The sequence below is a fragment of the Emydura macquarii genome, unplaced genomic scaffold (genome assembly GCF_026122565.2).
Source record: "Emydura macquarii macquarii isolate MOO-44397 ecotype Brisbane River unplaced genomic scaffold, CSIRO-AGI_Emac_v2 contig_1483, whole genome shotgun sequence".
Lineage (NCBI taxonomy): Eukaryota > Metazoa > Chordata > Testudines > Chelidae > Emydura > Emydura macquarii.
In genome coordinates this window covers 22,659,153-22,683,992 of record NW_027131620.1, presented here as the reverse complement: position 1 = coordinate 22,683,992, position 24,840 = coordinate 22,659,153, and the positions used below count along the sequence as shown (strand labels likewise).

At 39.2% G+C, this 24,840-nt stretch overlaps 1 protein-coding gene across 6 annotated transcripts in view; it reads right to left on the bottom strand.

Moving 5' to 3' along the window:
• The window catches only part of NCOA6 (nuclear receptor coactivator 6), a 63,223-nt gene that overhangs the window by 14,928 nt on the left and 23,455 nt on the right, over positions 1-24,840 (bottom strand). For 5 of the 6 annotated variants that reach the window (XM_067554455.1, XM_067554458.1, XM_067554454.1 and 2 more), the window contains 8 exons: positions 24,291-24,419; positions 21,407-22,222; positions 18,141-18,287; positions 16,091-17,207; positions 10,917-11,038; positions 6,977-9,943; positions 4,102-4,170; positions 2,257-2,293 (listed from right to left, as the gene is read on the bottom strand). In XM_067554455.1, the coding sequence (XP_067410556.1) occupies positions 2,257-2,293; positions 4,102-4,170; positions 6,977-9,943; positions 10,917-11,038; positions 16,091-17,207; positions 18,141-18,287; positions 21,407-22,222; positions 24,291-24,419 (5,404 nt within the window). Of the gene's footprint in view, positions 1-2,256; positions 2,294-4,101; positions 4,171-6,976; positions 9,944-10,916; positions 11,039-15,954; positions 17,208-18,140; positions 18,288-21,406; positions 22,223-24,290; positions 24,420-24,840 lie in introns of those variants that run through there. The other variant, XM_067554460.1, reaches the window with a different exon arrangement.

The window sequence follows — 24,840 nt, the reverse complement described above, 5'->3', positions numbered from 1 at the left end:
TGGAATACTGTGTCCAGTTTTTTTGTCCACAATTCAAGAAGGAGGTTGATAAATTGCAGGATTAAAGGATTAGAAAACATGCCTTCCAGTGATAGCCGAAGGAACTCAATCTATTTAGCTTAACAAAGAGAAGGTTAAGGTGTGACTTGATCACAGTCTGTAAGTACCAGACATGGTGAACAAATACTTGATAATGGGCTCTTCAATCTAGCTGAGAAAGGTATAATTATGATCTAATGGGTGGAAGTTGAAACTAAACAAATTCAGCCCAGAAAGGTGTAAATTTTTTTAACAGTGAAGGTAATGAGTCATTGAAACAATTTACCAAGTGTGGCAGTGCATTCTCCATCACCGGCAATTTTTAAATCAAGATAGGATATTTTTATAAAAGATACAGTGTAGAATTATACTGGGGAAGTTCTCTGGCCTGCGTTATACAGGCTACACTAGATAATCACAATGGTCCCTTCTGGCCCTGGAATCCATGAATCTATGAATAAAACAACAGACTAGCAAATTTGGAATTCCCAGACACTTTCGACTTACATAATGTGCTGAAAGTTAGGAAAATGTTCCAGTGCGGTAACCACATTTTGTGAACCCTCATATCTTCCATATGTCTTGTTTGTTAACCATATTTTTCCAGAAAAATTCTGCACAGTCAGTCTCTCATATGAAATTTCAGTTTATGTTTTGCTGAAGTTAAAGGGAGATTATAATGGTAGGGTGCCTCCAAATGCAACTTTGCAGTGACGACAAGACTCCAGTCCATGCAACAAGATGGTTTATTTTAAATTTTAACTTAGCACCAGCCCCCCCCCCAAAAAAAAAAGTTTTATAGCATTAGCCCCCATTGAGAGCTTGGTACTCCCCCAATGTACCCAACATGGGCAAGTTTTAGAATTTGCCCTGACTAACGGAATTATTCTGTTGTATTCAGGAGAGCATGAAAGATATGATCAATAGTCTTAACGTAACTATCTTCTCTCCGTTGAAAGTCTAGCAATATTTCTATTAGATACTCCGACAGTCAATTTAAGGTCCCTACTATTAAAAGGTGTGGCCCAGAACATCAATAGACCAGTACTACCTTGAAAGTCATACTTCATCCTTTTTAACCACCTGAGTTATTGATTACATTAGCCAGCACCTGTCCACGTATGTCCTACAAGATTCTGCCAACATAGTTTTCAGCAGAATAAATGCTAGCAACCATATACCAAGCTCTGCTCACAGGCCGATGTCCCCAGCCTGGGTGCAAATGAGGTGTCATGGTGACCTCCATGAGATGCTTTCCTGAGGTGGAGAGCCCTACCTTCTCGGGTACGGCTGGGGAAGGAATAGTAGATACTGCACCTGGATGTGATGTGGCCCTCTCTCAAGCAGTAGGGGCAGTGTTGATGTTCATTGCTGACCAAGAAGGAATGTGGGCAGGAGGCACAGATTTTAAAGCCTGGGGTCTTCAGCATAGTTCAGTACCCATGTGTGGGTAATGAGGGGCAGGAGAGGAGACAAAAAACTGGCCCCCAAACTAGCTATTCTACTCTAAAACTATTAGAAACTACCTAAAAACAATAAAAAGTTAAAATCTACAAAAAAAAAAAAAAAGTGTCACTAGCAAACGGATACCAATTGTTCCGACCCAGACCATGCGGCGGTGAGAAGGAACTGGAGATGTGGTCAGTCCATCCTGCCCCACTCTATCACGTTGGATAAAACCATGAGGCAAGTCAGGGCGCATGTGCACCTGAACGCTACTTCTAAATTCTCCAACTTCAGACGTATGGTGCGCATGTAACCTTCAGTGGAATACAACAGGGACCATCATTCGAAAAACTGATTAATAATGCTTAAAGTACATAAACAACATTCAGAATTGTCTTTGCAGATCCCCACTTTTGGGAAATACACACCCACAATGCTCCTGATCTGGAATTTTTTGGAAAGTAGTGACCATTGGAGCTATCCAAGAATCCTCACAGAACAGAACAATCAGACCGAAGGGTATAGAAGGAAATGCTGCCCAAAAGTGTAGGGACACGTTTGGGAGACTTAATGCAACAGTATCCTACTTAAACAATACCTCAGCTAACTAGCCTCTTCAGTAGAGAAAAGAGGTGTGGCCAAAGAGAATAAAGAGGCTGAGGCAATAAAGGATTTCTTGAAAGTTGTGTGATTAAGGTAAAGTCAAAGAGAAATAGACACCCTCCAAAGATAGTTTCTACAGATTCAGGATGGATGTAGCTCTCTACTTACCTTTGGCCAGTAACTATTGCAGCATTTGCTTCAAGTTCTGCAAGAGAAAAAAGATATATTTCTAACCTGTTGAGGAACCGTATACATGCTAAAAATCAGGCATCTAATGGATATGTGACTGCTACCTATAATACAGGCTTTCGGGACAAACTGTGAAATATACTGCAGGATTGTCTTACTACATTTCATGGTAAATGTTAAAACACACAGCAGAAATGTACACAGGCACAGCTATATTTTAAAAAACCTAGACTAGTTTTAAATATTCTCAGTGTAGCATACAGTACAACTTTTTTCTGATTAGCGTGACTTGATCCCACCCCTTGCCTCAAAAAACAAAATCTTTCCAGGCACCATTATTTAATCTCACGTCATTTACCCCAAACTAGGTTGGTAAAATAGCCTCTTTTCTACAAGACAATTGTTACTGTCAAACTAAAGAACCCTATGTCTGGGAAATGCTCTACTAGATCAGTGGTCTAGCAAGCCCAGTACCACCTCTCTGACCAGCACCAGCTACATCAGAGAAAGATATAAGAAATGCTGAAGAAGGCAACTGTAGAATAGCCTGCTCACAGGCAAAGGGTTTTTTTTTTTTTTAAAGCTTTCATTTGAGTTAGTATTTGCCTTATGCCATGAAGCATGAGGATTTATATCCCTTCTAAAAGGGCCTTTTTACTTTTGAAAGTATAAACCTTGTCTGATCCACAACAACTGGAAAGTAAAACAGACTGACTATATGCTAATCTACAGCAAAAGACTGAATCTTGAAATTACTAGAAATTTTCCTTCCATGCAGAATTTTGAGCAACAATGTCGTCACATGGTAAAAATTAAAATAGTTTCTTCATGTGAACTCCCTATGACACCCATAGTCCCCTGGCTTGATGAGCAGAACATAACCCCAAAAGGCATGCCTGTAATTACTTTTTTCATTGAAATGGATGTTTTTGAACAAGTCAGTGCAGTGTTTTCTTCAAGTCCCATTTCCAATCACACTCATGCCTCAATCCTGCAAACACACACGTGCTTCACTGTACACATCCACTGAAGTCAGTGGGGCTACTCACATGTGTATTTCAAGGATTAGGGCCTCAGCAAGGGTTTTGGTTTTTTTTTTTTTTTTTAAACAGAATTTACTATGTCTATTATCTTAGATAACAGCAAATAGTTCTTCCCAAAGGTATCAAGAAAAATGGATCAGTGCAAACACTGCTACGGATTCACTAAAAAACTGAATAGAAGAGAAATTAGATTTTAGGACTAGAATTTCGAAAGGGATCAGGTACCCAAGCAGTACACATTTAGGCCCCTAAGTATGTGGGCAGCTTTTGAGGAGCATTTAGATTCTATTTAGGTACCTAAATGGATTTCATAAAATACTCAACATCCAGGGGCTCCCATTTAACACCTCTGAAAATGATCTAGGTATCTAAATGGGAGAGCTAAGCTCTTTGGAAAATCCAGCCCTTAAAGTTGATGGTTGAAACTTTCAAAGCTATCTTCGGAGATTGGGTAAATATACCACCCAATAAAAATGTGTTTAAATCCACATTACTACTTTGAAAATCGCAACCTACATTTCAACAAACAATATAGTCTGTTCACATAAATTAAAATTAAGGCAAGCTTATTACGGACAAAATGCTTAAACAGCAGGAGCCACCCAAGCTATTGTGTTGATCATTCCTATAAATTTATGAAATAACTGTTTCAATGAATAACAGTATCAAAACTGTTTCAGTAAGGACAGCTTATAATCATCAGGAGGCAACTGCTTCCTAGAAATGCAAAATAACGTAAAGGTACGTAAGTGTATGCTGATTTTCCAAAGTAAAAAATTACCTGTTCTTTGAACAGTACTTTCTGGTGTTGCAACTGGAGTTTCCTTCTGGGTTAAATGTTGTGAAGATGCTAAGATGAAAGTGAGGAAAAAGTCAGCACTGACTCACTTTTCTTTCAAAAGCAATAACAGGATTTTTTTCGCCTCGCATGATCGCCCAGGCTACCATCCAGCAATGTGGTAACCTATGACTGACTGCATGTAAAGACTTGGAGGGGAGGGTACAAAAAACAAGGAGATAAAAAATCTGCTTGTTTTTTGCATTACAAATTTTGGATTTCTCCAATATATATAGCGTTTGGCTGGCTGGAGAACCGGTGAAATTAGAAATCACAAGAGATAAAGGACTGAAAAAGTGAAGGGATTTTTAGTTAGACTTTTTAAAACTGTGGTCTTTCTTTGGTTTTAACAATTTTATGACTCTAATGCACATTTGGGTAAAAGGATGTCTGTGAACATTCAACACTCTTACTCTTTAAATTAAATTGCAAGAGTTCAATATATGTTCCAGAGACTCCTAAAAAGACCTCCAGCAAAACTAAGGAAGATGTGACTTAATATTTCTTATGCTACGAAGTTAAAAATAAGCAGGGGAAAACAGCCTTGTTAGAAAAAAGCATACTAAATAATTCAAAAAGAAAATAAACCCAAAACTGTTTAAAATCCCACAGATTATAGACCTTTAGAGCCATCAAATTATACATACATTTTGAGAGAAAACAGAAAAATCTTTTCTTCCTTTAATTACATAGCAAGTCTTATTGAAGTTGTGTTACTCCTTTAGTGGCTGATACCACCACCAAAATCTAAAGCAGTACAGAATATGCAGCTACCTATTTCTGCTTTACAAGTTGGTGAACTCAAGTTGCAAGATAAAGACAATCTTGAACTCAGCTCCTTCACATGTAAAAAGGCTTTTGCTTTCAACTTAAAATATCACCACCTCTGGGGTGTGGAGCTGATGCAACTATCATCATCCATTTTAGTATTTCAAAGTTAAATGTTGCCACACCATGTTATGGGTTTGCAACTACTGCCTATTTTACATATCCAAGTGGGCTGAAAAAGGTTTCATGGTCATGGGAATGTCAAAAAAAAGAAAAAGAGGTTCCTGTTACCATGTCTGACTGAAAAGTGTTTTCAAGTGTGGAACTGCAGCTTGCTGCAAATGTTAGATCAACTATCTACTTTTTTTGTTCTCTTGGTATAGAACCTACATAATTCCATGTTATATCTCCACATACTAACAAGAGCACTCTACTCTACTATATTTTATACAGGTTTCCAATGAAAGCTCCTCTCTGTAATTAGATAACCTGTCTTTTCCTATTCCTCTTTTTGGTATTTCTCTCTCATATTAAATAAAAGGTGCACCAGCAAAATCACTTGGAAAGTAACACAACATTGTTTGCCATTAATGTTTTAGAGGAAGACTGTCATAGTTAATTTTTGTTAACAGCTTTTTTCCCCCCATTGTGCAATAATGTTAAGACACATTTCAAATTATCTGATAAAGCTATCCATAATACTTAAGGTGAAATTGTGGCCCCATTCACTTCTATAGCAAAATCCCCAGTGACGTCAATGGTGAAAGAATTTCAACCCTTATATCCAAATTTCATGATATAAAAGCACTAATGGGAAATGCTTCAGATAATTTACTGCAGGACCCATTTTATTTCCATTCCATTTTCAGGGGATTATAGAAATGCCAGCAAAAATTAGCTGGGACATCTTAAAACTTGTTCAGCTACTTGAATGGTAACAAAAACAAAACCCCCCAGGTTAGATATAAAGATACTTGTTGTACTGACATGACATTTACCCACAATTAAATTTTGCAATTTGTCTCTGAAATTTGGACATATATACTCTTTTATAGGAGAAAAAAATTTATTTTTAAAAAGCTGCTGCACATTGATGATAATTAATCTCCACAAAGGGTTAACACTTGTAGAATGGGGACACTGTGCTCATACTCATAGTTAAGTCTTCTTATGCATGTTTACTTCTTTGGAACAAAAGTTTTACTTCATATGCTAATTTGAAAGAAAAATTACTCCAAACAGAATATAAAAACAAACTTGCATTCTCTGACAAGAATATTTCCAGTTCATATAGAGTTCTCCTGGTTGAAGAATTGGTGAAATCAGATGTCACAAGAAATTAAACAAATGTTATTTACACCTTTATCATATTTAGATGTGTCCAAATACATCTTTTCTCCCTACTTTTGATCCCTAAGTGAAATTACTCACGAATTACAGCAGCTGAGCATATTGCACTTGAAATCACATGTTAAATATTTTGCTTCACAACAGAATTAAGGGGAAGAAAAAGGTTGTCAGCAAGAAAACTTGTATTTTGAACACAAATCTCTCTCTCAGAACTACTGAATGTAGCAAGAAAAATTATGAATGTCACATAATAAAATTTTAAATTGGGAATATTTACAGCACAATTTATTTAATAATTTCAGCAAGTAGCAAAAATTAATGTGGCCTCTTTATACCCATGAAGACTCACATAAAACTGAACTGAAATAACAATTTTCGTGAAGACACTGTTTTTGTTCCAAGAGGTAACACAGCAATTCTTTTATGTAAGAATGGAGTCAAATATGGGAACAAGAAAGCTTATTTCTACAAAAAGAAAAAAGTGTGTTTTCAGTGTAATGTTACAAGCACAGTTATCCCATTCAGATGCTATAAAAACAATGCTCTAGAAGCAGTAACTGGATTATATAACCTCTGTTGAACTGTCTGGATTTTATGTTAATTACAAATACATATTCCTAAAGCTCTACATATCAGCTGAATTTCTGCTGCATAATGGTAATAGACGGTGGGAGAACAACAGTGCACACAGAGTACATACCTATATTCTGTAGCAATTCCTGGTGTGCTCCTGCTTTTTCCTCCACTAAGCCAATCCCAATTTGCTCAGCTGGTAAACCACCACGGTTACTATTAGTGCTTGAAGCTGTGGGTACAAGCTCTGAGATTACAGGAGTGGTTACTACCGACAGTACATTCGTGGAAGGAGTGTTGCTTGATAAGCTTGGAGATACAGAAGCTGAAACAGTAGCAGCAGTGCTAACACTCAAATTCCCAGACCCAGAAGTGCTCTGTTTTAGAAGACTAGGTGCTGGAGATGTCACAGTTCTATTGTCTAGTTCTACTGGTAATTGCGTTGTTCCCAGACTATTAGGGACTGATATTTCTAGCCCCTGGCCTTCAACTTCTCCATCCAAAGAATGTTGTTCCTCCCCTTTTTCAAGGGAGCCTGTAACTTTTTTACATGCTTTGGTCAGCAAAAATTGACCAATTTTGTCCACTTTTCCCTTTCCCTTACCAGATGAAACTGGACTTCGCCTGTTTCCAGAAGATCCTGGACTACTTGTGAGAAGAGATGAAACCACAGCTCCCGACTGTGTCGCTGGGACAGAGCACTGATCAGCAGATACACTAACTTGAGAACTGGACTCATCAGGGTTAAAATCTTTGACTTGTTGAACATGGGGATGTGGAGGAATATTTGAAGTTGCCATAGATGGAGGAGAAGGAAGTTGAATAGGAGCTGCAAGTGGATTAAGAACCAGTGACCTGCTTGTTGGTATACTAGGGACAGGATTATTAGAGGATGTGCTAGGAGGAGCAGGCCCAGATGAAAACTTTATGTTCTGTGGTATATGCAGAGGACCAACAACTGCAACTGACTGAGACATTAAATTAGAGTTAGAGGTCAATGGTGTTGCTGGAATTGTACTTGGCTGAGATCCTTTCACAACCTGAATGATTGAAGATGAGTTTATAAAAACTGGTGTAATGAACTGAGGCCCGGAATTAGACTGAACTGCTGATTGTCCCTCAGAAACCATAACTTTGTTACCTACATTGGGCATTGTGACAACAGTGGACACTAAGGTAGGCTGTAAATGAGATGGCAATGGTGTTGATGTGTTAGCAGAAGATGTAATAGGGTTTGAAGTTACAAAAACTGTTATCTGATTAGGTGGCAAAGCAGTGGAAATAGAGGAGGAGCTAACAGGTCTTTGTATTACAGGAGGTACATTCTGTGGAACATTTAAATTCATCTCTCCTAGTTCTTGGTGCACTTGAGTAGAACAGGCTTCATTATTCTGAGGCAAGCTTAAGGAATTAGAAGGTTTTTTGCTTGAAGAGGAATCTTGTAGTGGAGGAATGACAGCTATCTTCTTTAGCTCCTCCCCAGAGGTTACCATTGGTGGTACTTCAAGACTGGTGAGCCCAGAGGGCTTAATAGTTACATTAGGAGCTCCAGAATTATCAAGAAGTTGACTTAAGGAAGTTGATGCCTCTCTCAGAGCTTGTGATACTATAGTCTTATTTTCCTCCAAGCTGGGAAGCTTGTTGGTATCTAAAGATGGCCCATCTTTTTTTGGTTGTTCTTCAGGGACCAACATTTTGATTTCTTGGTTGGGAATGCCTTTTAGTTCAATATTAGGCTTGTCTTTGTTACTCTGGACAACCTGTGTACTCTGGCACTCATTGTCTTGAGAAACATTAAGGCTCTCTTTGCTATCCTCAGGAATGCCAGTCATAACAGATACAGACATTGCAGGATTCTGAGTATTCAGCATGTTATTGTTGGGAAAACTTGTTGTCACAGGTGTTGGCAAAGAAGCTGGACCAACCACCATGTTTCTTTGTAATTCCATGTTCTGCAAAAGTGATGGATTCTGCTGAGTTGGCAATGCTAATTTAGCTGCTTTTGAATTTTGTCTGCCAGGACTTGGTGTGGTTTTCCTACTAGATCCAGGACTGGACCTTCTGCTATTGCTTGGACTTGCTCGCTTTGTTCCTCCAGTGTTGGCTTGCTTTCCTGAATTGACAACAACAGTATCCAGCTTGTGTGACTGCGGAGCAGCAAAACCAGACTGATTGTTAATTGTGAGATTTGATGGCGCTTGTCCAATGGCCTTCAAAGTAGTTGGATTAAGACCCTGCTGATCAAAACCTCTATTAAGATTAGGCCTAGGAGGCAAAGGAATATTAATTTGGGGAGGAAAGAGACCCGCAATAGAAGCATTAAGTCTCTCTGGAGATAAGCTTATTTCTGAAGGTTCTGTGCTTGGTGGACGGTTATTAGGCGTCTGAGGATAGTATGGTCTTGGGCTTGCTCTATTTGGGGTTTTAGGCCTTGAAGTTTGAGATGGGGTGGCAACATTAGGGAAATGGTGAGAGAGAGAGCCAGGCAGAGAATTAGACTGTTGTTGAGGACTTGCACCTTGGGAAGTCGAAAGTGGAGAAGGTCCAGGTTTTGGCCCCGTCATCATTAACTGGCTTTGTGAAACTACTAAATGAGAGGTCATATTATTTTGAGCTCCTGATGCCAGTGGCCCTTCAGCTCCAGTTCCTTCTGGGAGAGAGGGTACTGATGAAACCTCTCCCAGTGGTGAACTGGAAGGATTCTGTACATTATCTTGGTAAACCATCTTTCTTGCACTATTCCCCAGAGGAGGATTGCCTGGCAAAGAAATTCTTTGCTTATCAGGAGATGGAGGTACTGATCCAGGACCTTGTAAACTAACCATTACAGACATGTTACCACTCTGCTGAATTGGCATTCTTTGAGTCTCTGGATTTAAAGGGCCCCTAGGTGGATGAACACCATGTGGCACAGGAAGCCTGACTGATTTGGGATCCTGTTGCATCATAAGCATCATCATCATTTGTTGCTGCTGCTGCTGTGTCTGTGGCTGTGCCTGGGGTGGTGGTTGCTGCTGCTGCTGCGGTGCATGTTGCATAAGTTGAGGAGGCATCTGCTGAAGAGGCCTTTGTTCAACTGGCTGAGAAGGATAACCTAAAAACAGACGTAAGAAAAACTAAGAAAAAACAGAATTTGTATGACTAGCTCCAACAGATAAATAATGTTCTTTTTCTATCAGTGTAACACAAAAGTGTTCTTTGATTAATATCTACAAGTTGTATACTCCCTCCTGGGTTACAGCCCCCCTAGGACAAGAGCCATTTCACTGAGGCAAAAGATTTAACACAAACAAAAACAAAAAAAACACATGGCATTATCAGTGCCTTAAAGGGGCTTATAGATAAAGCCATCATTTAACGAACAGCTGACTTCCAGATCCTTGAATTGCAGGAGGCATGTAATTGTATTACATCAATCAGTGGCGATCATTCTGAATCTACTTCATCTGAAGAACAAGTTTCTGCAGTGGCTTTTATAGCTATGTTTTCACTTACAAATGCAGAGCTGAACGTTGCCTATATTTACATATGTCTTTGAAATAGGAAAAAAATTAACAGCAACTGTGGGACTCTGAAGAGCAAATTCGTGACTGAAATTTTACAGCTTCAGGGGTATGCTGCAAAATCCTGCACCATGTCACACAGACAAACAGCAAAAATTGTCCTAAAAGCTGAAATGTCCTCTACCTGAAGAATCTATCCTGTATAAGCAGGAAGGATAAACCTAATTAGGTCTTCTACTTGTACTTCTAAACTCTCCATAGCGTGAGTTAAGAAACACAACATTTTTAAAGTATCATTTTGATGTACTGTAGGCCCCAACATTTAATTCAATAGGGTACTCCAGGTATAATGCAGAGCAGAATTTGGCCCTAAATGTCTATTCAACTACAGTTTCAAGCTTTAACTAAAACAAAACATTTAGACAAGAAGCACCAATTATTTGCTAGTGCCTGACGTCAGTTAAGAAACAATATATATCCCCACATATAATACTCCCATAGTCAAAAAATACCATACATCATATTTGTTACTACATTCAAATAATCATGTTAAGAACTTATCACCTGGTGGTCGGTTTGTGAAATCTGAAAGTTTGGGGCCAGTGTTATCTAAATTTATTCCTTGCTCTCCAGGCAACGGTGGCTGATCAGTCTCCTCCAGGCCAGCTGGACGTGTTTCCGAAGAACTTAAAACAGAAATAATTGTAATTAATGAACATTCAGTAGTTCCAGAGCCAGTGCCAAAATGTGTTCAAAATTTGCTTGAATTATTTAGTATTGAGTAATAAATAAATAATGCTTAGCATTTATGTAGTACTGTTCATTTATAGATCTCAAAGATGTGGAGAACCTTAACTACATGAAAGCTCAAAGTTAAAATTAAAAGACATGGGAATGGGCCTAGTGCCCACAGAGATGTATGTACTCAGAAATGCTTGTGAAAAAGAAATTTAAAATGCAAAAACAAAACCAAATAGATTCTTAGTCCAGGTACTGAAAAGAGAATAGAGATGGTACATTTAGCATGCAAAAGTGAGATCACTTCAGCAAAACAAGGGCACTGGCACAGTGATAAAGTTCCCCACCCACCCTTCCAATAATCTGAGCTGGAATTGAGTGTCAGAAGAATTCACGTCCTTCCTCGGCAACTAACCTTCTATATGGACCTCTTAAGATTGCAGGTCAAACATTTCTCTTAGAATAAATCTTCATTCAAGTGCTCTGCTGCTCACACATGAACCCACCCTCAAAGCTGCATGTTGGACAAACTATTTGTTTAATGACACAGCTAGGCATTTTCATAACTCTAATATGGTTTCAGTACACATACCAATAAGTATTATAATTTTTGGCCACTGAATTAATACAAGTGTAATTTCCAAAGAAAAAGGAGACATGAAAACCTTTTTAAGGACTATCTTTTTGTTCTGTGTTTGTATAGCACGTGACACCATGGGGTCCTGGTACATGATGAAGTTCCTTCTGTTATAAATAAAGTGCTGATCACACTAGTTCTGTTTTTAGACAAAGTTTGCTGTTCTAATTTCTTCCCTATAGCTTGCACGGAAACTGCTCTGTAACTTTTAAAGAAAAATGCTCTGCAAAGAAAAACTTCTTGTTCCTGATGCATAAGGAGCTGATGCAAGCCAAGTAATTTAAGTGTAAAAAATTTTAGGCAATCACTGAAAGGATTGATTTCAAGACAAACAAAGCATAAAGCATCTCTAAGTAGTACCAAGTAGCTAGATGGAAGAGAGGGACAGAAAGAGAGAACAAACCTGTTTTAAGTATCAGAGTAAGATTAGGCAAAATTTTGGAATAAAAAGGAGTACAGCAACATCCTAATACAGCCATACTCTTACAATGCTACTGACTGCTCAATACTAAGCCACACAAAATTGGGACTCAAAATGCTAAGCTGTATAAAGGCTATAAAATCATACTTTGTAAAAGCCAGGCAATAACATCAAAGCACTACTATGAAAAATTCAAGTACAGTAGTAAAACAAAGCTAATGAAAGTAATAATCATTGCTACAGCTTAATACAAGCAAGATGCAATTAGAAACCCCGCTACCCCTCCCCCATTTAGAAGGCTATCAAGAGAACAAATAGCTTTATGTGGCATTGTAAACCCAGAGGACAATTTTACAAATCTATATATTGATGTCTTTTGGGCTCATAATGAAGCCTGGTGACCATCTAGAAGGCAACTGATGAAAACAAAATACTAATCTTGGCTTTCTTTAAAGTAATTTTAATTATTAACAACATTACTTTTCAGAAAGCAGGTGTCATTCTTTTGTTCTCTTCTGAGTTATTTTGTTGTTACTGTGGGAAACAAGACAAGCAACTAAAGCTTCTGTTATTTTAAAATTGCCATTTGCTGTACAGCTGCAGTGGTGGCTGAAGTGATACCAACAAATTCCTCTCCTATAGTGAGTAATAATTAACTACTGTTTGAAAAATACTTGGAAATCTTTGGATGCCAGGTGCTAGATAAAAGTGAAACAAACATTCTGATAAAATGGAAAATAATTATTTGCAACAAATAAATCTGATCCTTTTAAGGAATGTCATTGTATTAACTGAAAGTATGAATCTTTTGACTGAATGCAGAAAGATTCAGACATTTCACAAGATTGTTAGAATTCTCTTTGATACTGGAATATGGTACCAAATCTGGTGCATTTAATTCCACTATAAGCCACCTTTGTTGTAACCCTTCTATTGCTGTGATTCTCAAAAAATTAGTGTTCTGAAAAGCAAACCAGGATTTTGAGACACTGTACAAACAACACACATACACAAAGATACATTACAAGTTCAAGAACTCAGTAGTTAGGAAATGCCAAAATTAAGGTTGCCTGTGCAGCCTTGATTTGTCCCTCTTGTGCACATGCATTATGATGCAGCCTTAAATTACATGATCACATACTATTCTTTTCACAGGACTCCTGCCTTATTCATTGCCCATGATGAACCTGTTCTGGGGATGAATTAGGGTTGTATAGTGAAAGACTCGTCTGTAGGACCCCTGCTTCATTTGTTAATGAAGATGAAAAGCATGTAATGAACGAAGCAGGGAACTGTAGGAAAAGAAAAGATGATCTCATGGGTAAGGCAGTTAAATGCTGCCTTGGAGAAACTGAGTCTCTCTCTGCCTCTGCCACAGAATTCCTACATGGTGCTGGGCAAGTCACTTGAACCAAAAAACTGTTCACAGATTATCACTAATCAGGTGTTCCTAATTTTCTGGGTGCCTGATGAGACACTCTGGAGCCTGATTTGCAGAAATGCTGAGCACTCATAGCCACAACTGAAGTCAATAGGAACTATGCTTGGCACATATAAAATGCTTTATAGTGCCCTGTACCTGAAAAATTCATGTCCTTAAGTGTCTCAAATTGGGCACCCAAAATTAGTGGGTACTTTTGACCTTAATCAAATTGTGCCTCAGCTCCCCATCTATAAAAAGGCAATAAAAATCTCATCTCAAAGGGGTGTTGTAAAAATAAGTTCAAAATTCATGTTTGTGAAGCACTTGGGTACTATAATGATGGGAATTATAGAAAATGGCATGATGAAATTGACAGTTCTGTCTTCAGAGCAGGGTTTGGATAGTGTGGAGTAAGACAGTCCTAGAACCACATATTGAACAATGAGGAGAAAAAGTATTGAACAGCTGCTCATTAATTGAGCATCGTGCATTCTGTGCAAGGCAGGGCACTTGTGGAAAAAAAATAGTGAGAGATCATGTCATTAAGAACTGTATTATAACGCATATGCACAAGGGGGACAAATTAAAGTCTCACAGGCAACCTTAATTCTGGCATTTGTTAACTTCTGACTGCTTGACTTTGCAATCTTAATATTCTCTTAATATAGTTTGTGTGTGTGTAATTTCCTATGTTTTTAAAAAGCAAATGGAAAAATCAGAAATTCCATCATGTGACACCTACATGGGTCGGTCACAAGCAAGGTTGAAACCCTCAGATCCACCACATTGACCTTTGCCACTTGAACTAACAGAATTAACTGATAGTAATAGTAGGTTATCATCCTCCCCTAGTGCTGGTCTAGGTAGAGGATATTTTGCCAGTGGGTTTGACAGGCATTTGCTGACAGCAGAGGAATGGTCAGATTCAGGATCTTGGGCTCCACTTCAGGCTCTGGAGAGGGATGGCCTCTTGTATGCACAGACTCTTCTGCGCATTCCTCCCAAAAATGCGCCCTTGTTCTCTGTCCCCTCCAACCTGTCTTTGTCTCTTCTCCCTCTAGCTTTTCATCCCAGCCCCATTCCTCTCTCCTTCCCAATCCCAATCTCCACCCCTCAGACTTGTCATCTCACTCCCAGTCTCCTAGCCCAGGCCCTTCCAATTTCCCACTTTGCCATCAGCCTCCACTCCCAGTCCCCTCTCTACCCGCCCCCCTTAGAGCCACCTCTTGCCTCTATGCATTTGAATCAGGTAGCTTCCTCCTCTATACTGCCTGGGCCCAATAGTGGGGACATTAAGAGCACCAAAGGAAAAAAGTCTCCCTGCTCTAACTTCAGGTGTCCAAACCTGGCATAGCCTGCAGCATTCCTGAGCTGCAATTGCAGGGAAAGTGCTACTAAATCCCAGGCTGAAGCATGCCCAGTGAGCACACAATCTTTGGAGAATTTAGCTGCTAAAATCTAAGAAGTCTCTACTGAGCACATGCAACTGTGATTTTTCAAGGCTTATAACTTGGCCAAATTCGGGCAGATATCCATGAGAACAGCAAAAGGTATATTCCTGACACAAATACAATCCATGTCAATTTCAAGTCCCTGCTCCAAGTCATGGGAGCACTAGACCTTTTCAAAGAAAAGGTTGCCAGAGTATTTATATTTTTAAACATGAGCAAAAGAATATATTTTTCTTTAGCTTTGTTCTTGGAAATGGCTGAGCTATTTTGGCTGAAGTTTTCCAAAACATTTCACACTTAGACATATAGCATGGAAAGTTTGCCAAATGGCAACCATTTAGGCTCAAAGTTATATGCAACTTAAAATAGGGTCTTAGAATGGAATATGTTGAGCAAACTGAACAATCTAAACAAAATCCAACCAAATTTTTAAAATATTTGCTCAGTTACAATCTTTTATCGCCATAAATAAGGGGTTTATTGATTAATGAAGCTGAAGTTCTAGGATCTCTGTTCCACTGTAGGGGAAAAAGGCATCAATTCTGAACAGTTTTAAGATAGTGGTGGCTTGTGATCATTATTTTAGGTGAGGCATTGGAACCCTGAACAGATGCATGCACATTAATTAGGAGCACTTCTGAAAGGGTCCCCTCTCACTGTGGCTGTCATGTTATTTAAGTATGGATGCTCCCTCCAAAGTCCTGCAGAGCTTCTGCTTCTGTTGCTGTTTTAGAACAAGTACACTTTCAAGTCCCTTAAACAGCTGGGGACACTGACACCGCAGTCTCACATAGGCCCTTTCAACTGGAAGATGTCAACATTATGGTATTTATTTAACAGCTGTGAGTGATGCACATAACAGGGATTATGGCAAATTTATTTTTGTAGTTTAATTCCCTTTTCCCCCCCCCGAATGAGGCAGAGCTGCAATGGCAGAACTATCATTGCTTTATCATTTAAACATCTTTCTACAAAAATATTTTTGCTGCAGCATGCAAAATTCTGGACTCTCAGCCCTCCCTCACATTGAGGGTGTCTTGCTGAAAAACAAGAGAATGTTAAACCTACTTAGTTTGTTCTACTTGCTGATTATTTTTCTTCTTTCTTTGAGGCTTTTTCTTTTTGGGTTTATTGGCATTCTGGTTGTTCTGTTTGTTGTTCACACCAAAATGCCCTGCGGATATATCACTTTGTAGCAAGTTTACCAACAGTGGACTTGTTAAAGTGACATCTTTATTGACGGGAAAACCAGGATTTTGTCCACAGGAAATCTGATTCCCATTTGGTGGTCCACTAAAAGAGGAATTGAAAGGCAATCCATGTCCAGCAAAATGACTCCCCGAATTATTGTTGTTTCCTTGCATTGCCTGCAAGTGGGAAGACACCATATTTGGCTGCTGAATGGGAACTTCAGGTAACATCTGGGTCAAGTTTACATCACTGTTTGCTGTGGTAGCGGAGTCCCCATGTTGCTGAGACATGTGGGGACCAGGTCCTGTCGGTCTTAAAACCTGTCCTTGAATTCCCATGACCTGAGAAGGATTGCCATTTACAGGGCCTTGTTGTGCCATCATCTGCCCAGTGAACTGCACCATGTTTCCTTGCATATTTGGGGTTGGTCCTCGCATTATTTGAGCTGGCCCCGTCATAACATTAGACTGGTTTTGAGTATTAAATGATTGTTTATTGCCTTGCATCTGATTGGTCATCATCTGTTCCATCATTGAGTTTTGCTGTAGCAAGACCTGGCCTTGAGGTCCCATCATTTGATTATGTGTTGCCATCATCTGTTGGCCCTGCTGAGGAATCATTTGCTTGGGTGGAGTCATTCTTTGTGGTGAAGGACCAAGATTTTGGTTTTGAGGTGTTACCATCATTTGGCCTTGTGGCATAAGCTGGGCTCGAGAAAGAATCATCTGGTTTTGTGGGTTTAGAGATCCTTGAGCCTGAATGTTCACCATTTGTGCTTGGGAGGATACGATTTGCTGATGCATTCCCATAAGCTGAGACTGTGGTCCTTGCTGAGGCTGTCCTTGCATGTTGCCCATATTAACTTGTGGAACTCCACTAGCACCAGCCTGCTGGTTAATATTTCCATGAAGTCCCATTAAACTGGTCTGCATCATATTTGATGGGCCATGTGGTACCTGCATCTGATTTTGAGGAGGGCCAGATCCCGGGCCACCTTGCAAAAAATGAAAATTTAAAGTTAAACATTAAAAATTGCACTGGCACTAAACACACAAACTAGTAACTTAGTTAAGAGAAATAACCCAATTTAGTTACTTTATCATTTATTTTACCAGTGAATTGGAATATTTGTTAACACATTCACAATTCTCTGCCACAACATTTGACACTATGTCCAACAGTCATTTGGAAGTAAAAAGGGCTAGAACTTAATCCAATTCACTAAGAGTGTGTTTATTCCCAGATAAACAATAGCTTCAAGATTTGAAGCTATCCCATCATATGTTTCATATGAAAGACAGCAATATACGAGGAATACTGACAAGATGACATTTTCTGGGCTTGCAGAACTGAGAAGAAAAGTCAGCCCAGTGGACTACATTTGGCAAATGATTGAAGCATTAAAAAGGGAAATTGCCTGTACTCCAAAGAGACAAAAATGTGACCATCTCTAAACCTGAGTAGCTTTAAAAGTTTATTGGAAGATGAAAAGTTTTACTAACGACTACACAGGATTATATTTCTTCTAAGACAAAGATACTATATATTGTTTTAAACTATACCCGAGATTCTTCCAACAGCAATGTCTTCCCCACAAGATCTTCCCTTTACTATTTCTATCCTCAGAGGTCCAATGTTGAGGCACAATCTTCTTTTCAGACAAAAAAGGCTGGATGCAGTTAGCACCACTGCTCTGAGCAATGACAGATGGGGTTGTCTGAGAATGCTTCCTGTCACCCTGGAAACTATGCATGCTGCCTCTGCAGTATTCCCAGTCCCAGATAGCAGAAGTTGTATAAAATTGGCAAGAGTAGAACATTTTTGCTGTACAAAGCTGCTTACATTACAGGAGTAAAAAAGTTAAAGAATAATTAAGACAAGTAAACAAATGTTGAAGAATACAAGAGAAAATACACTTGAAACAGACCTGTATGTTGCACATTTTGACTTGTTTGTAGCTGAGGGGCTCCACTGTTCACAGGTGTACCTGGCGCTGTCGAAGGCACCTGACTTTGCATAAAGTTTTGATTAGCCTGCCCTCCAGGGAAGCCAGGTGGGAGGCGCTTGGGCATTCCTTAATACAAAACCATTATTTATTAGTCAAAGGTAGTTTCTGTAATTTGATTACACTGGTGCAGACTGATAAGAGTAGCTTTCCCCATCATGTTAGTAAGGGCAGATGGCAACAAACAGGCCCCAATCAAAATCAAAGTCTTCTAGCAGCCTAGTTCTTCCCATGATCAGTTTAGGAATTTCCAAAAGGGCAATTTAACTTAGATAAAATTTGGAACTATAGCAACTTTGATTTACTGAAAAAAAGATGTTTGTACTAGTATACCTATAAACTTGAGCGCAGCATTTATAACACCTATCTGCTTCAACAAACCTGGTTAAGAAGGTTTTCGACATACACTGTTTTCATTCACAAAGGACAGGCTTTTTTAAAAAACAGAATGAACGATGCTTTATAGTACTTTAATCTCCTTATTTTTTCTTGGGTCTCCTTTCTAATCATGCCCACTATACAGTCAACACACACACTGAGCGTGTGGCAATTTCTTGTGTTCTTTAATATTGATTACGAAATCCTTTGCATGGAAACCTTGTCTTTGTCTATAAAGCACACTCCTTTTGTCACTATTTGTGTGTTGGGGTGGGGGATACTTTTAAATGCAACTTCTAGTCTCAGAAGAAGAAAATGTAATTTAGCCATCATTGCTTTCCATTTATCCCTATATGTAACAAAATAAGCACAATCTAATAAAAAGATTCAGGAATAGATTTAACTCAGATGTTGATAATTGCTTAGTCTTTCATCTCCCTATCAAACAAATTATTTGAACAGTTTTTTCTCAGACTGATCAGGCTACATAGCTCTTCTTTCATACCACACACACAAAATCTTTTATACACACACACGTCTCCTTTATTTACAGTGAATAGCCTTATTTTTCAGATTGGTAACTCTGGTAGGTTACACATACCCTTTGAACTATAGGAATTAGTGAGTTTTACTAACTGTAGTCATACTCTTGTCCCAGCGTGAGGGATAACGAAGTGCTGTGTTGCCCCAGGATCAACCTAGGAGGGCAACTACAACTCGGCAAATCACAGTCTTCTTCCTGGTTCCCCTGCTACTCCACGAGGGAGTACCTGTGCTGAGTTCAAGGCTCTGCCTAGTCCCTGCCCCACCTGTGTGAGAGGTGGTGTAAATGGCTCTACAGAGCCCATTTCCTCCTCCTGCACATACTGTGATGTGGGTAGCTGGCACACATGGGCATAAGGAAGAGCCTTGCATCCTCTTAAGTCTCTGTACCATTGAGCTAGAAAGCCACAATTTGACACTCCGGCCCCACTGAGTTCCTTGCGAATTAACAGCATTCTAGCATATGTAAATAAATCACTTGCACATATGTAAATTATAGGCCAATCATTAACATTTCATGACATCAAGGTTACCAGTCAAGTCTTAGACCCAACTGCAAATCTTGAACAGACATGCTTTCAATTAACCTGCTGAAGGACTGTCAACTCTTAACTGTTTAGCAGGAGTTAAAGTTCAATTAATCAGAACTCAGGGAAAAAAAAGCCACTGAAAAGTCAAATGTTAAATAATTTTGCTATATATTAAATCCCATCTAAAATTGTTACTATGCTAAATTAAGTAAACATTATATAAAATGATGAAATATGTGCATATATTTGAATAATTTATAAAGCAATACAGATGTGTATTGTGCTTTGTAAACAAAGATAGTTCCTAACCACCCTCCCTGATGTGCTTAAAGTTTAATTCAGACATAATACAGCAATGGATAACTATAAGCAAAGGGTGGGAGATAAGAGGCAGGATTCTCAGCACTGAAAATCAATAAAGCTATGTCAATTTAAACGAGGCGAGGATATAGTAACCCATGTCCTCACTGTGGACAGCAAAAAGGTCTAGAAATAAGATCAAATTACATACATATATTGCTAGTTTGTTGTGTCTTTATGTGAGATGTTTAAATAGTTAATAAAATCATAAAATCCTACTCTTTCTAATAAGTTAACATATTAAGAATGGAGGGGAATGAAAGGACAAGATTATAGGTAGGAGTAGAGGTCAATGTTAGACTACTTATCTGGAAGTAATGAATCCTGAGGAGGAATGTGAAAGGGGGAAGAGAAAGAGACCGCAGTGTGTAGGATCACAGAGGTTATTCCAGGTAAAAGGGGGTCTGGCATCAAAAAGGGTAAAGAATTGCCTGTGGATGATGGAGATGAGGGAAGTTACGAGACATAGACCTATGAACAAGAGCATGAAGAATTTGAATCTAACACAGAAGCAAATTAGATGCAAAGTGCAAGGACTAAAGGGATGAGAGACTTGGTTGGATCAATAAGCATGGAACAGCTTATTGGATGGACTTGAGATGTATGATATGAGAACCTGGGAAGCCAGAGTAGATGATGCATTAGACAAGGAAAGAGATGACTAGAGTATGGACGAAAGATTTAGGAGTGGCAATGGAGTTAGATGTTTTTGGAAATGAAGAAAACAGCAGGATTTAGCAACAACCTGAATGTTGAAGGAAATGGATATGATTAATTAAATGCTGCCAGTAAGGGAAATGCTGAAGGAATGTTCAGAGAAAGTACAAGATCCAGTCTACTACAGAACTACAAAAGCCTAAAGAGGAGACTGTTGAAGGCAACAGACAGGTGGGAGAAGACAAGAATGGACAAAAGGCCTTTGGGATTTGGCCAAAAAACAGTCCTTACTGACCTTAGTTAAAGCAGTCTCTGGAGTGATGAAGTAGAAGAAAGAAAGAAAGGAGAAAACTGAGGCAGCGTGAGTAGACAAAAGAGAAGGAAGGATATAGTGGGGCAGAAGGACAGACAGGTGAGGTCAAAGGAGGTTTAAATTTTAGAAGAGAGAATACAGTAGCATAGCTTGAAGGTAGAGAGAAAAGAGTCAAATGTGAGGAAGGAGATGACAGGGAGCAAGAGAAGTGAGTAGACAGTCAAGGGGATACATCATTAACAGTTTGGAAGGGGACAGCTGAGACAAGTTTGTACTTATTCAATGAAGTGTTTTTTAAGTTTTTTTTGTCTGTTTGTTTTTTTAAAGTAACAGTCTCATATAAGTTCTAGCAGTCTTTTTATAATGTAAGTTTTATTTTTGATGACACAGAGGACTGATTTTCTTACCTCCTAAGCCAGGATGTATACCCTGTGGACCTTGATTTTGCTGCTGCATCACCATGAAGTTAGGGGGTACATTCCCCTGTTGCACCATAGGATTACGACTAGGAGAACTGACAGGCTGTTGAAATCCCTGGGGAAGTGTGTTATTCTGAGGCGGCCTTGGTCCCATCTGCTGCTGTGTTTGGTTAACTGTTGGAGAAGATGCAGGAGATCCCTGCTGGAAGGAAGAGGGAGAGGAAGCAGGAGATTTGTTGGTCAGGTGTGGTTGCTGTAGTGGTGTAGGAACCCGTGAGGGCCCTCCCTGAATATTCTTCATCTGAGGAGCAGTAAATTGACCAGGGTTATTCATCTGAGAAAAGTTTGGGTGAGCCTGAGGCGCCTGCTGGCTTCCAAAAGGATATGGAGGTGGAGGATGCGAGGGAGTCTGGACTGTTGCTAAAGATGGCCTTGCTTGGAGTTGTTGCTGCATTTGTCCAGGCAATGGGGTCTTTTTCCATCCCTGGTTTACTGCCAATGTACCCATTGTTCCTTGGCTTGGAGGAGGCTGAAGTGCTCCTGAAGGCAGCTGGTTCCAACCAGGAGGAACAGGAACCTGAGCTGGGGTGGTAAATGAAGGTCGAATACCCTGTTGTGGCTGCTGATGTTGCTGGGGGGGACGTGGCTGCAGCTGTGGCTGTTGCTGAAGTTGTTGAAAGTTGGCTGGGTTCATTTGTCTGTTTACAGGAACTGACTGCATTGAATGGATCTGAGGCGCTAAAGAGACAGAGGGATGATTTTGCTGTTGGATAGTTAGTCCAGACAAGAGTGGATCCATTGAATCTATTAAAACAGGAAACAAATGTGACAATAAATAATATACGTTAGCCAAAGACACAAAACAAGAAAGAGTAAGATGCTTGCTTGCATTTGTGTTCTTCTCGGACTTGAGATCTAACACAAATTCACTCACCAACATTCCAGTTTCTCCAATGTATACAATAAGTAGTACGCTAAAAGAAGCCAGAATTTCTCACAACCTTAAGAATTTAAGTCATAAGTATTGTGAAAGCTACAAATACCATATTATAATCTTCAATAACCTGTTCCTATGGATAAAGGTAAGCCTTATATACATTTACAGGGACCAAAAAACCTCCCAACTCTGAAGGGAAGATGAAACAAGAAATTACAAAGATAGCATAATTAGATAACGTTTCCAGAAAAGTAGTTTCTGTAAAGAAAAATTATGTTTTGCTTTTGTATTGTGCCTTACAGTGAAAGGATTTTAGAAGCACTTTACCAACCTGGGCAAGAATAATCACTATTTTATAAAGGGACAAATCACTTAACCTTTCTGTACCTTGATAGTTCTCAACTCACACAACTTGCAGTGGCAAACTGGGCAGAGAAATCAGGTCTTCAACTTCCAGTTGACTTCGCCTGAAAAATTTTACTTCCCAAAGAGGTGTACTTGAGTCTCATTTTACAGCTGCCTCAAGCTACATGTCTTTTTCCTAGTCCTACCTACCGTAGTATTCATGATTGTGCATAAGCTTTCGTGGGCAAAAAACCCACTTCGACAGATATAATAAAATGAACAAATAAATTTGTTAGACTTTAAGGTGCCACAGAACTCTCGTTATTTTATTATAGATTCATATATGACTATATCAGAACGTAGGCTCTTCAGTGTGGGGAGCCTATCTTATCACTTTGTGAAGTGCCATGCACACCAATGGCAGTATATAAAGTAACAATTCTAATGCAAAAGGTCAAGGAAGAGAAAATGTTAGTAGGAGTTGCACCTCTTGGGGTGGGAGCAGGAATCAGGCCACTTATTTAGGTGCCTAAATATCTTATTTGGCTAAAAGCAAAGCTGAAAATACATTAGATGTTTCCAAACACAACGTCCCTATCCTGAGGAGTGTACAGTCTAAAGAGACAAAGGCGGACAGATCCACATCACAAAAAAATGCCACCACTCTAGCTGGTAGCCTCAGTAATGAGACCAATGCTATGTCAATGCAAATCAAAATAAAAAAAACCATAGCAGCAAGCCTCAGAGCCCGAGTCTACATTTGGGCTTGCAGGGCTCATACTACAGTGTTAAAAATAGCCGCGTAGGTGTTCCCACTTGAGCTCTGAGGAGGGTGGGTCTCAGAGTCCAAGCAGGAACATCAACATGGCTATTTTTAGCACTGCAGCGAAAGCCCAAGTCTGTACACCTGGGCTCTGAGACACACTGCTGCGGGTGTGTTTTTGCAGTGTAGACATACCTAAAAATTGACAGCACACAAAAACTGTTATTCTTTGATCTTGAGAAGTAAACCCTCTGGACACAGAGGAGGAACAGCAGTGTGGGGAAGCTTTCCTTACCTGATACAACTAAAAATATTTTATCCGTACTACAGTGAGAAAACTCTGAAAATAGTCCTCAAGGTTTTTGTTACTAAGGGTTTTTCTAATATTAAAAATCTGTTAGAAGAAACCTTTCCCGGTAACAACAACACTGTCTTCCAATTAAGAAATCGTTCAAGGAAGGGTGTCTGTTAGAAAAGTAGGGGGACTGCCCTGAACCAAGTTTTGGTGATATCCTTCAGAGTGTATTCATGTGTCTGTATGTTGAAGGAAAAATAATTCAGAAGTACTTTGCAGTAAAAAAAAAATGTCAACAACAATAGTTGTATGCAGTGTTGTTGTAATCTTTATTGGACCAACTTCTGTTGGTGAGAGAGACAAGCTTTTGAGCTTACAGAGAGCTGAAGAAGAGCTTTTTAAGCAGTGTAACCTCGAAAGCATGACTCTCTCACCAAAAGATGGTTTAGTAAAAGATACTGCCTCACCCACCTTGTCTCTCTAACAAACAGAGTGACAGATCAATGTTATTACTGTACATGGTCTTTTTTACCTGACTGTGAAGCAGGTCGAGGTATCCTGGGCTGCAACTCCGCATTAGCTCCACTTGCCATCATAGAAGAGGAAACACTTCCACTCTGGGACATCATGACAGCTGCAGGATTGTTCATTCTTATTAACCCTAGACAATTAAAAATCATTATTTGCTAGATCTTACAGTAATGTGATCAATTACATCTATCTATAATGGATAATATTGGTTTCAAAAGGAAAAGTTAGAATAGCATTATTAATTTTTAATAAAACAAAACATTTCTTTAAAGAAAGAATTATTCCACAAGAAAAGACTCAAATTAGATTTACTTAAGGAAAACTCCACTCATTCTGCTCAGCCTATCAGTCAGAGTTTGCATAGTAAGAAAATTCTCATTAGGACTAAAAGGAGGTATTTATATGAAAAATATTTTGAAATACTACTGGAATTTCTGAACCTACCACTGGTAGCATCCACTGTGCTGAAAAAGGGATATCTGACTCAATGTCAACATGAAAGCTTCACATGAGAAACTGAACAAGATGCTTAGCTACCAGAGTGAGGAGTG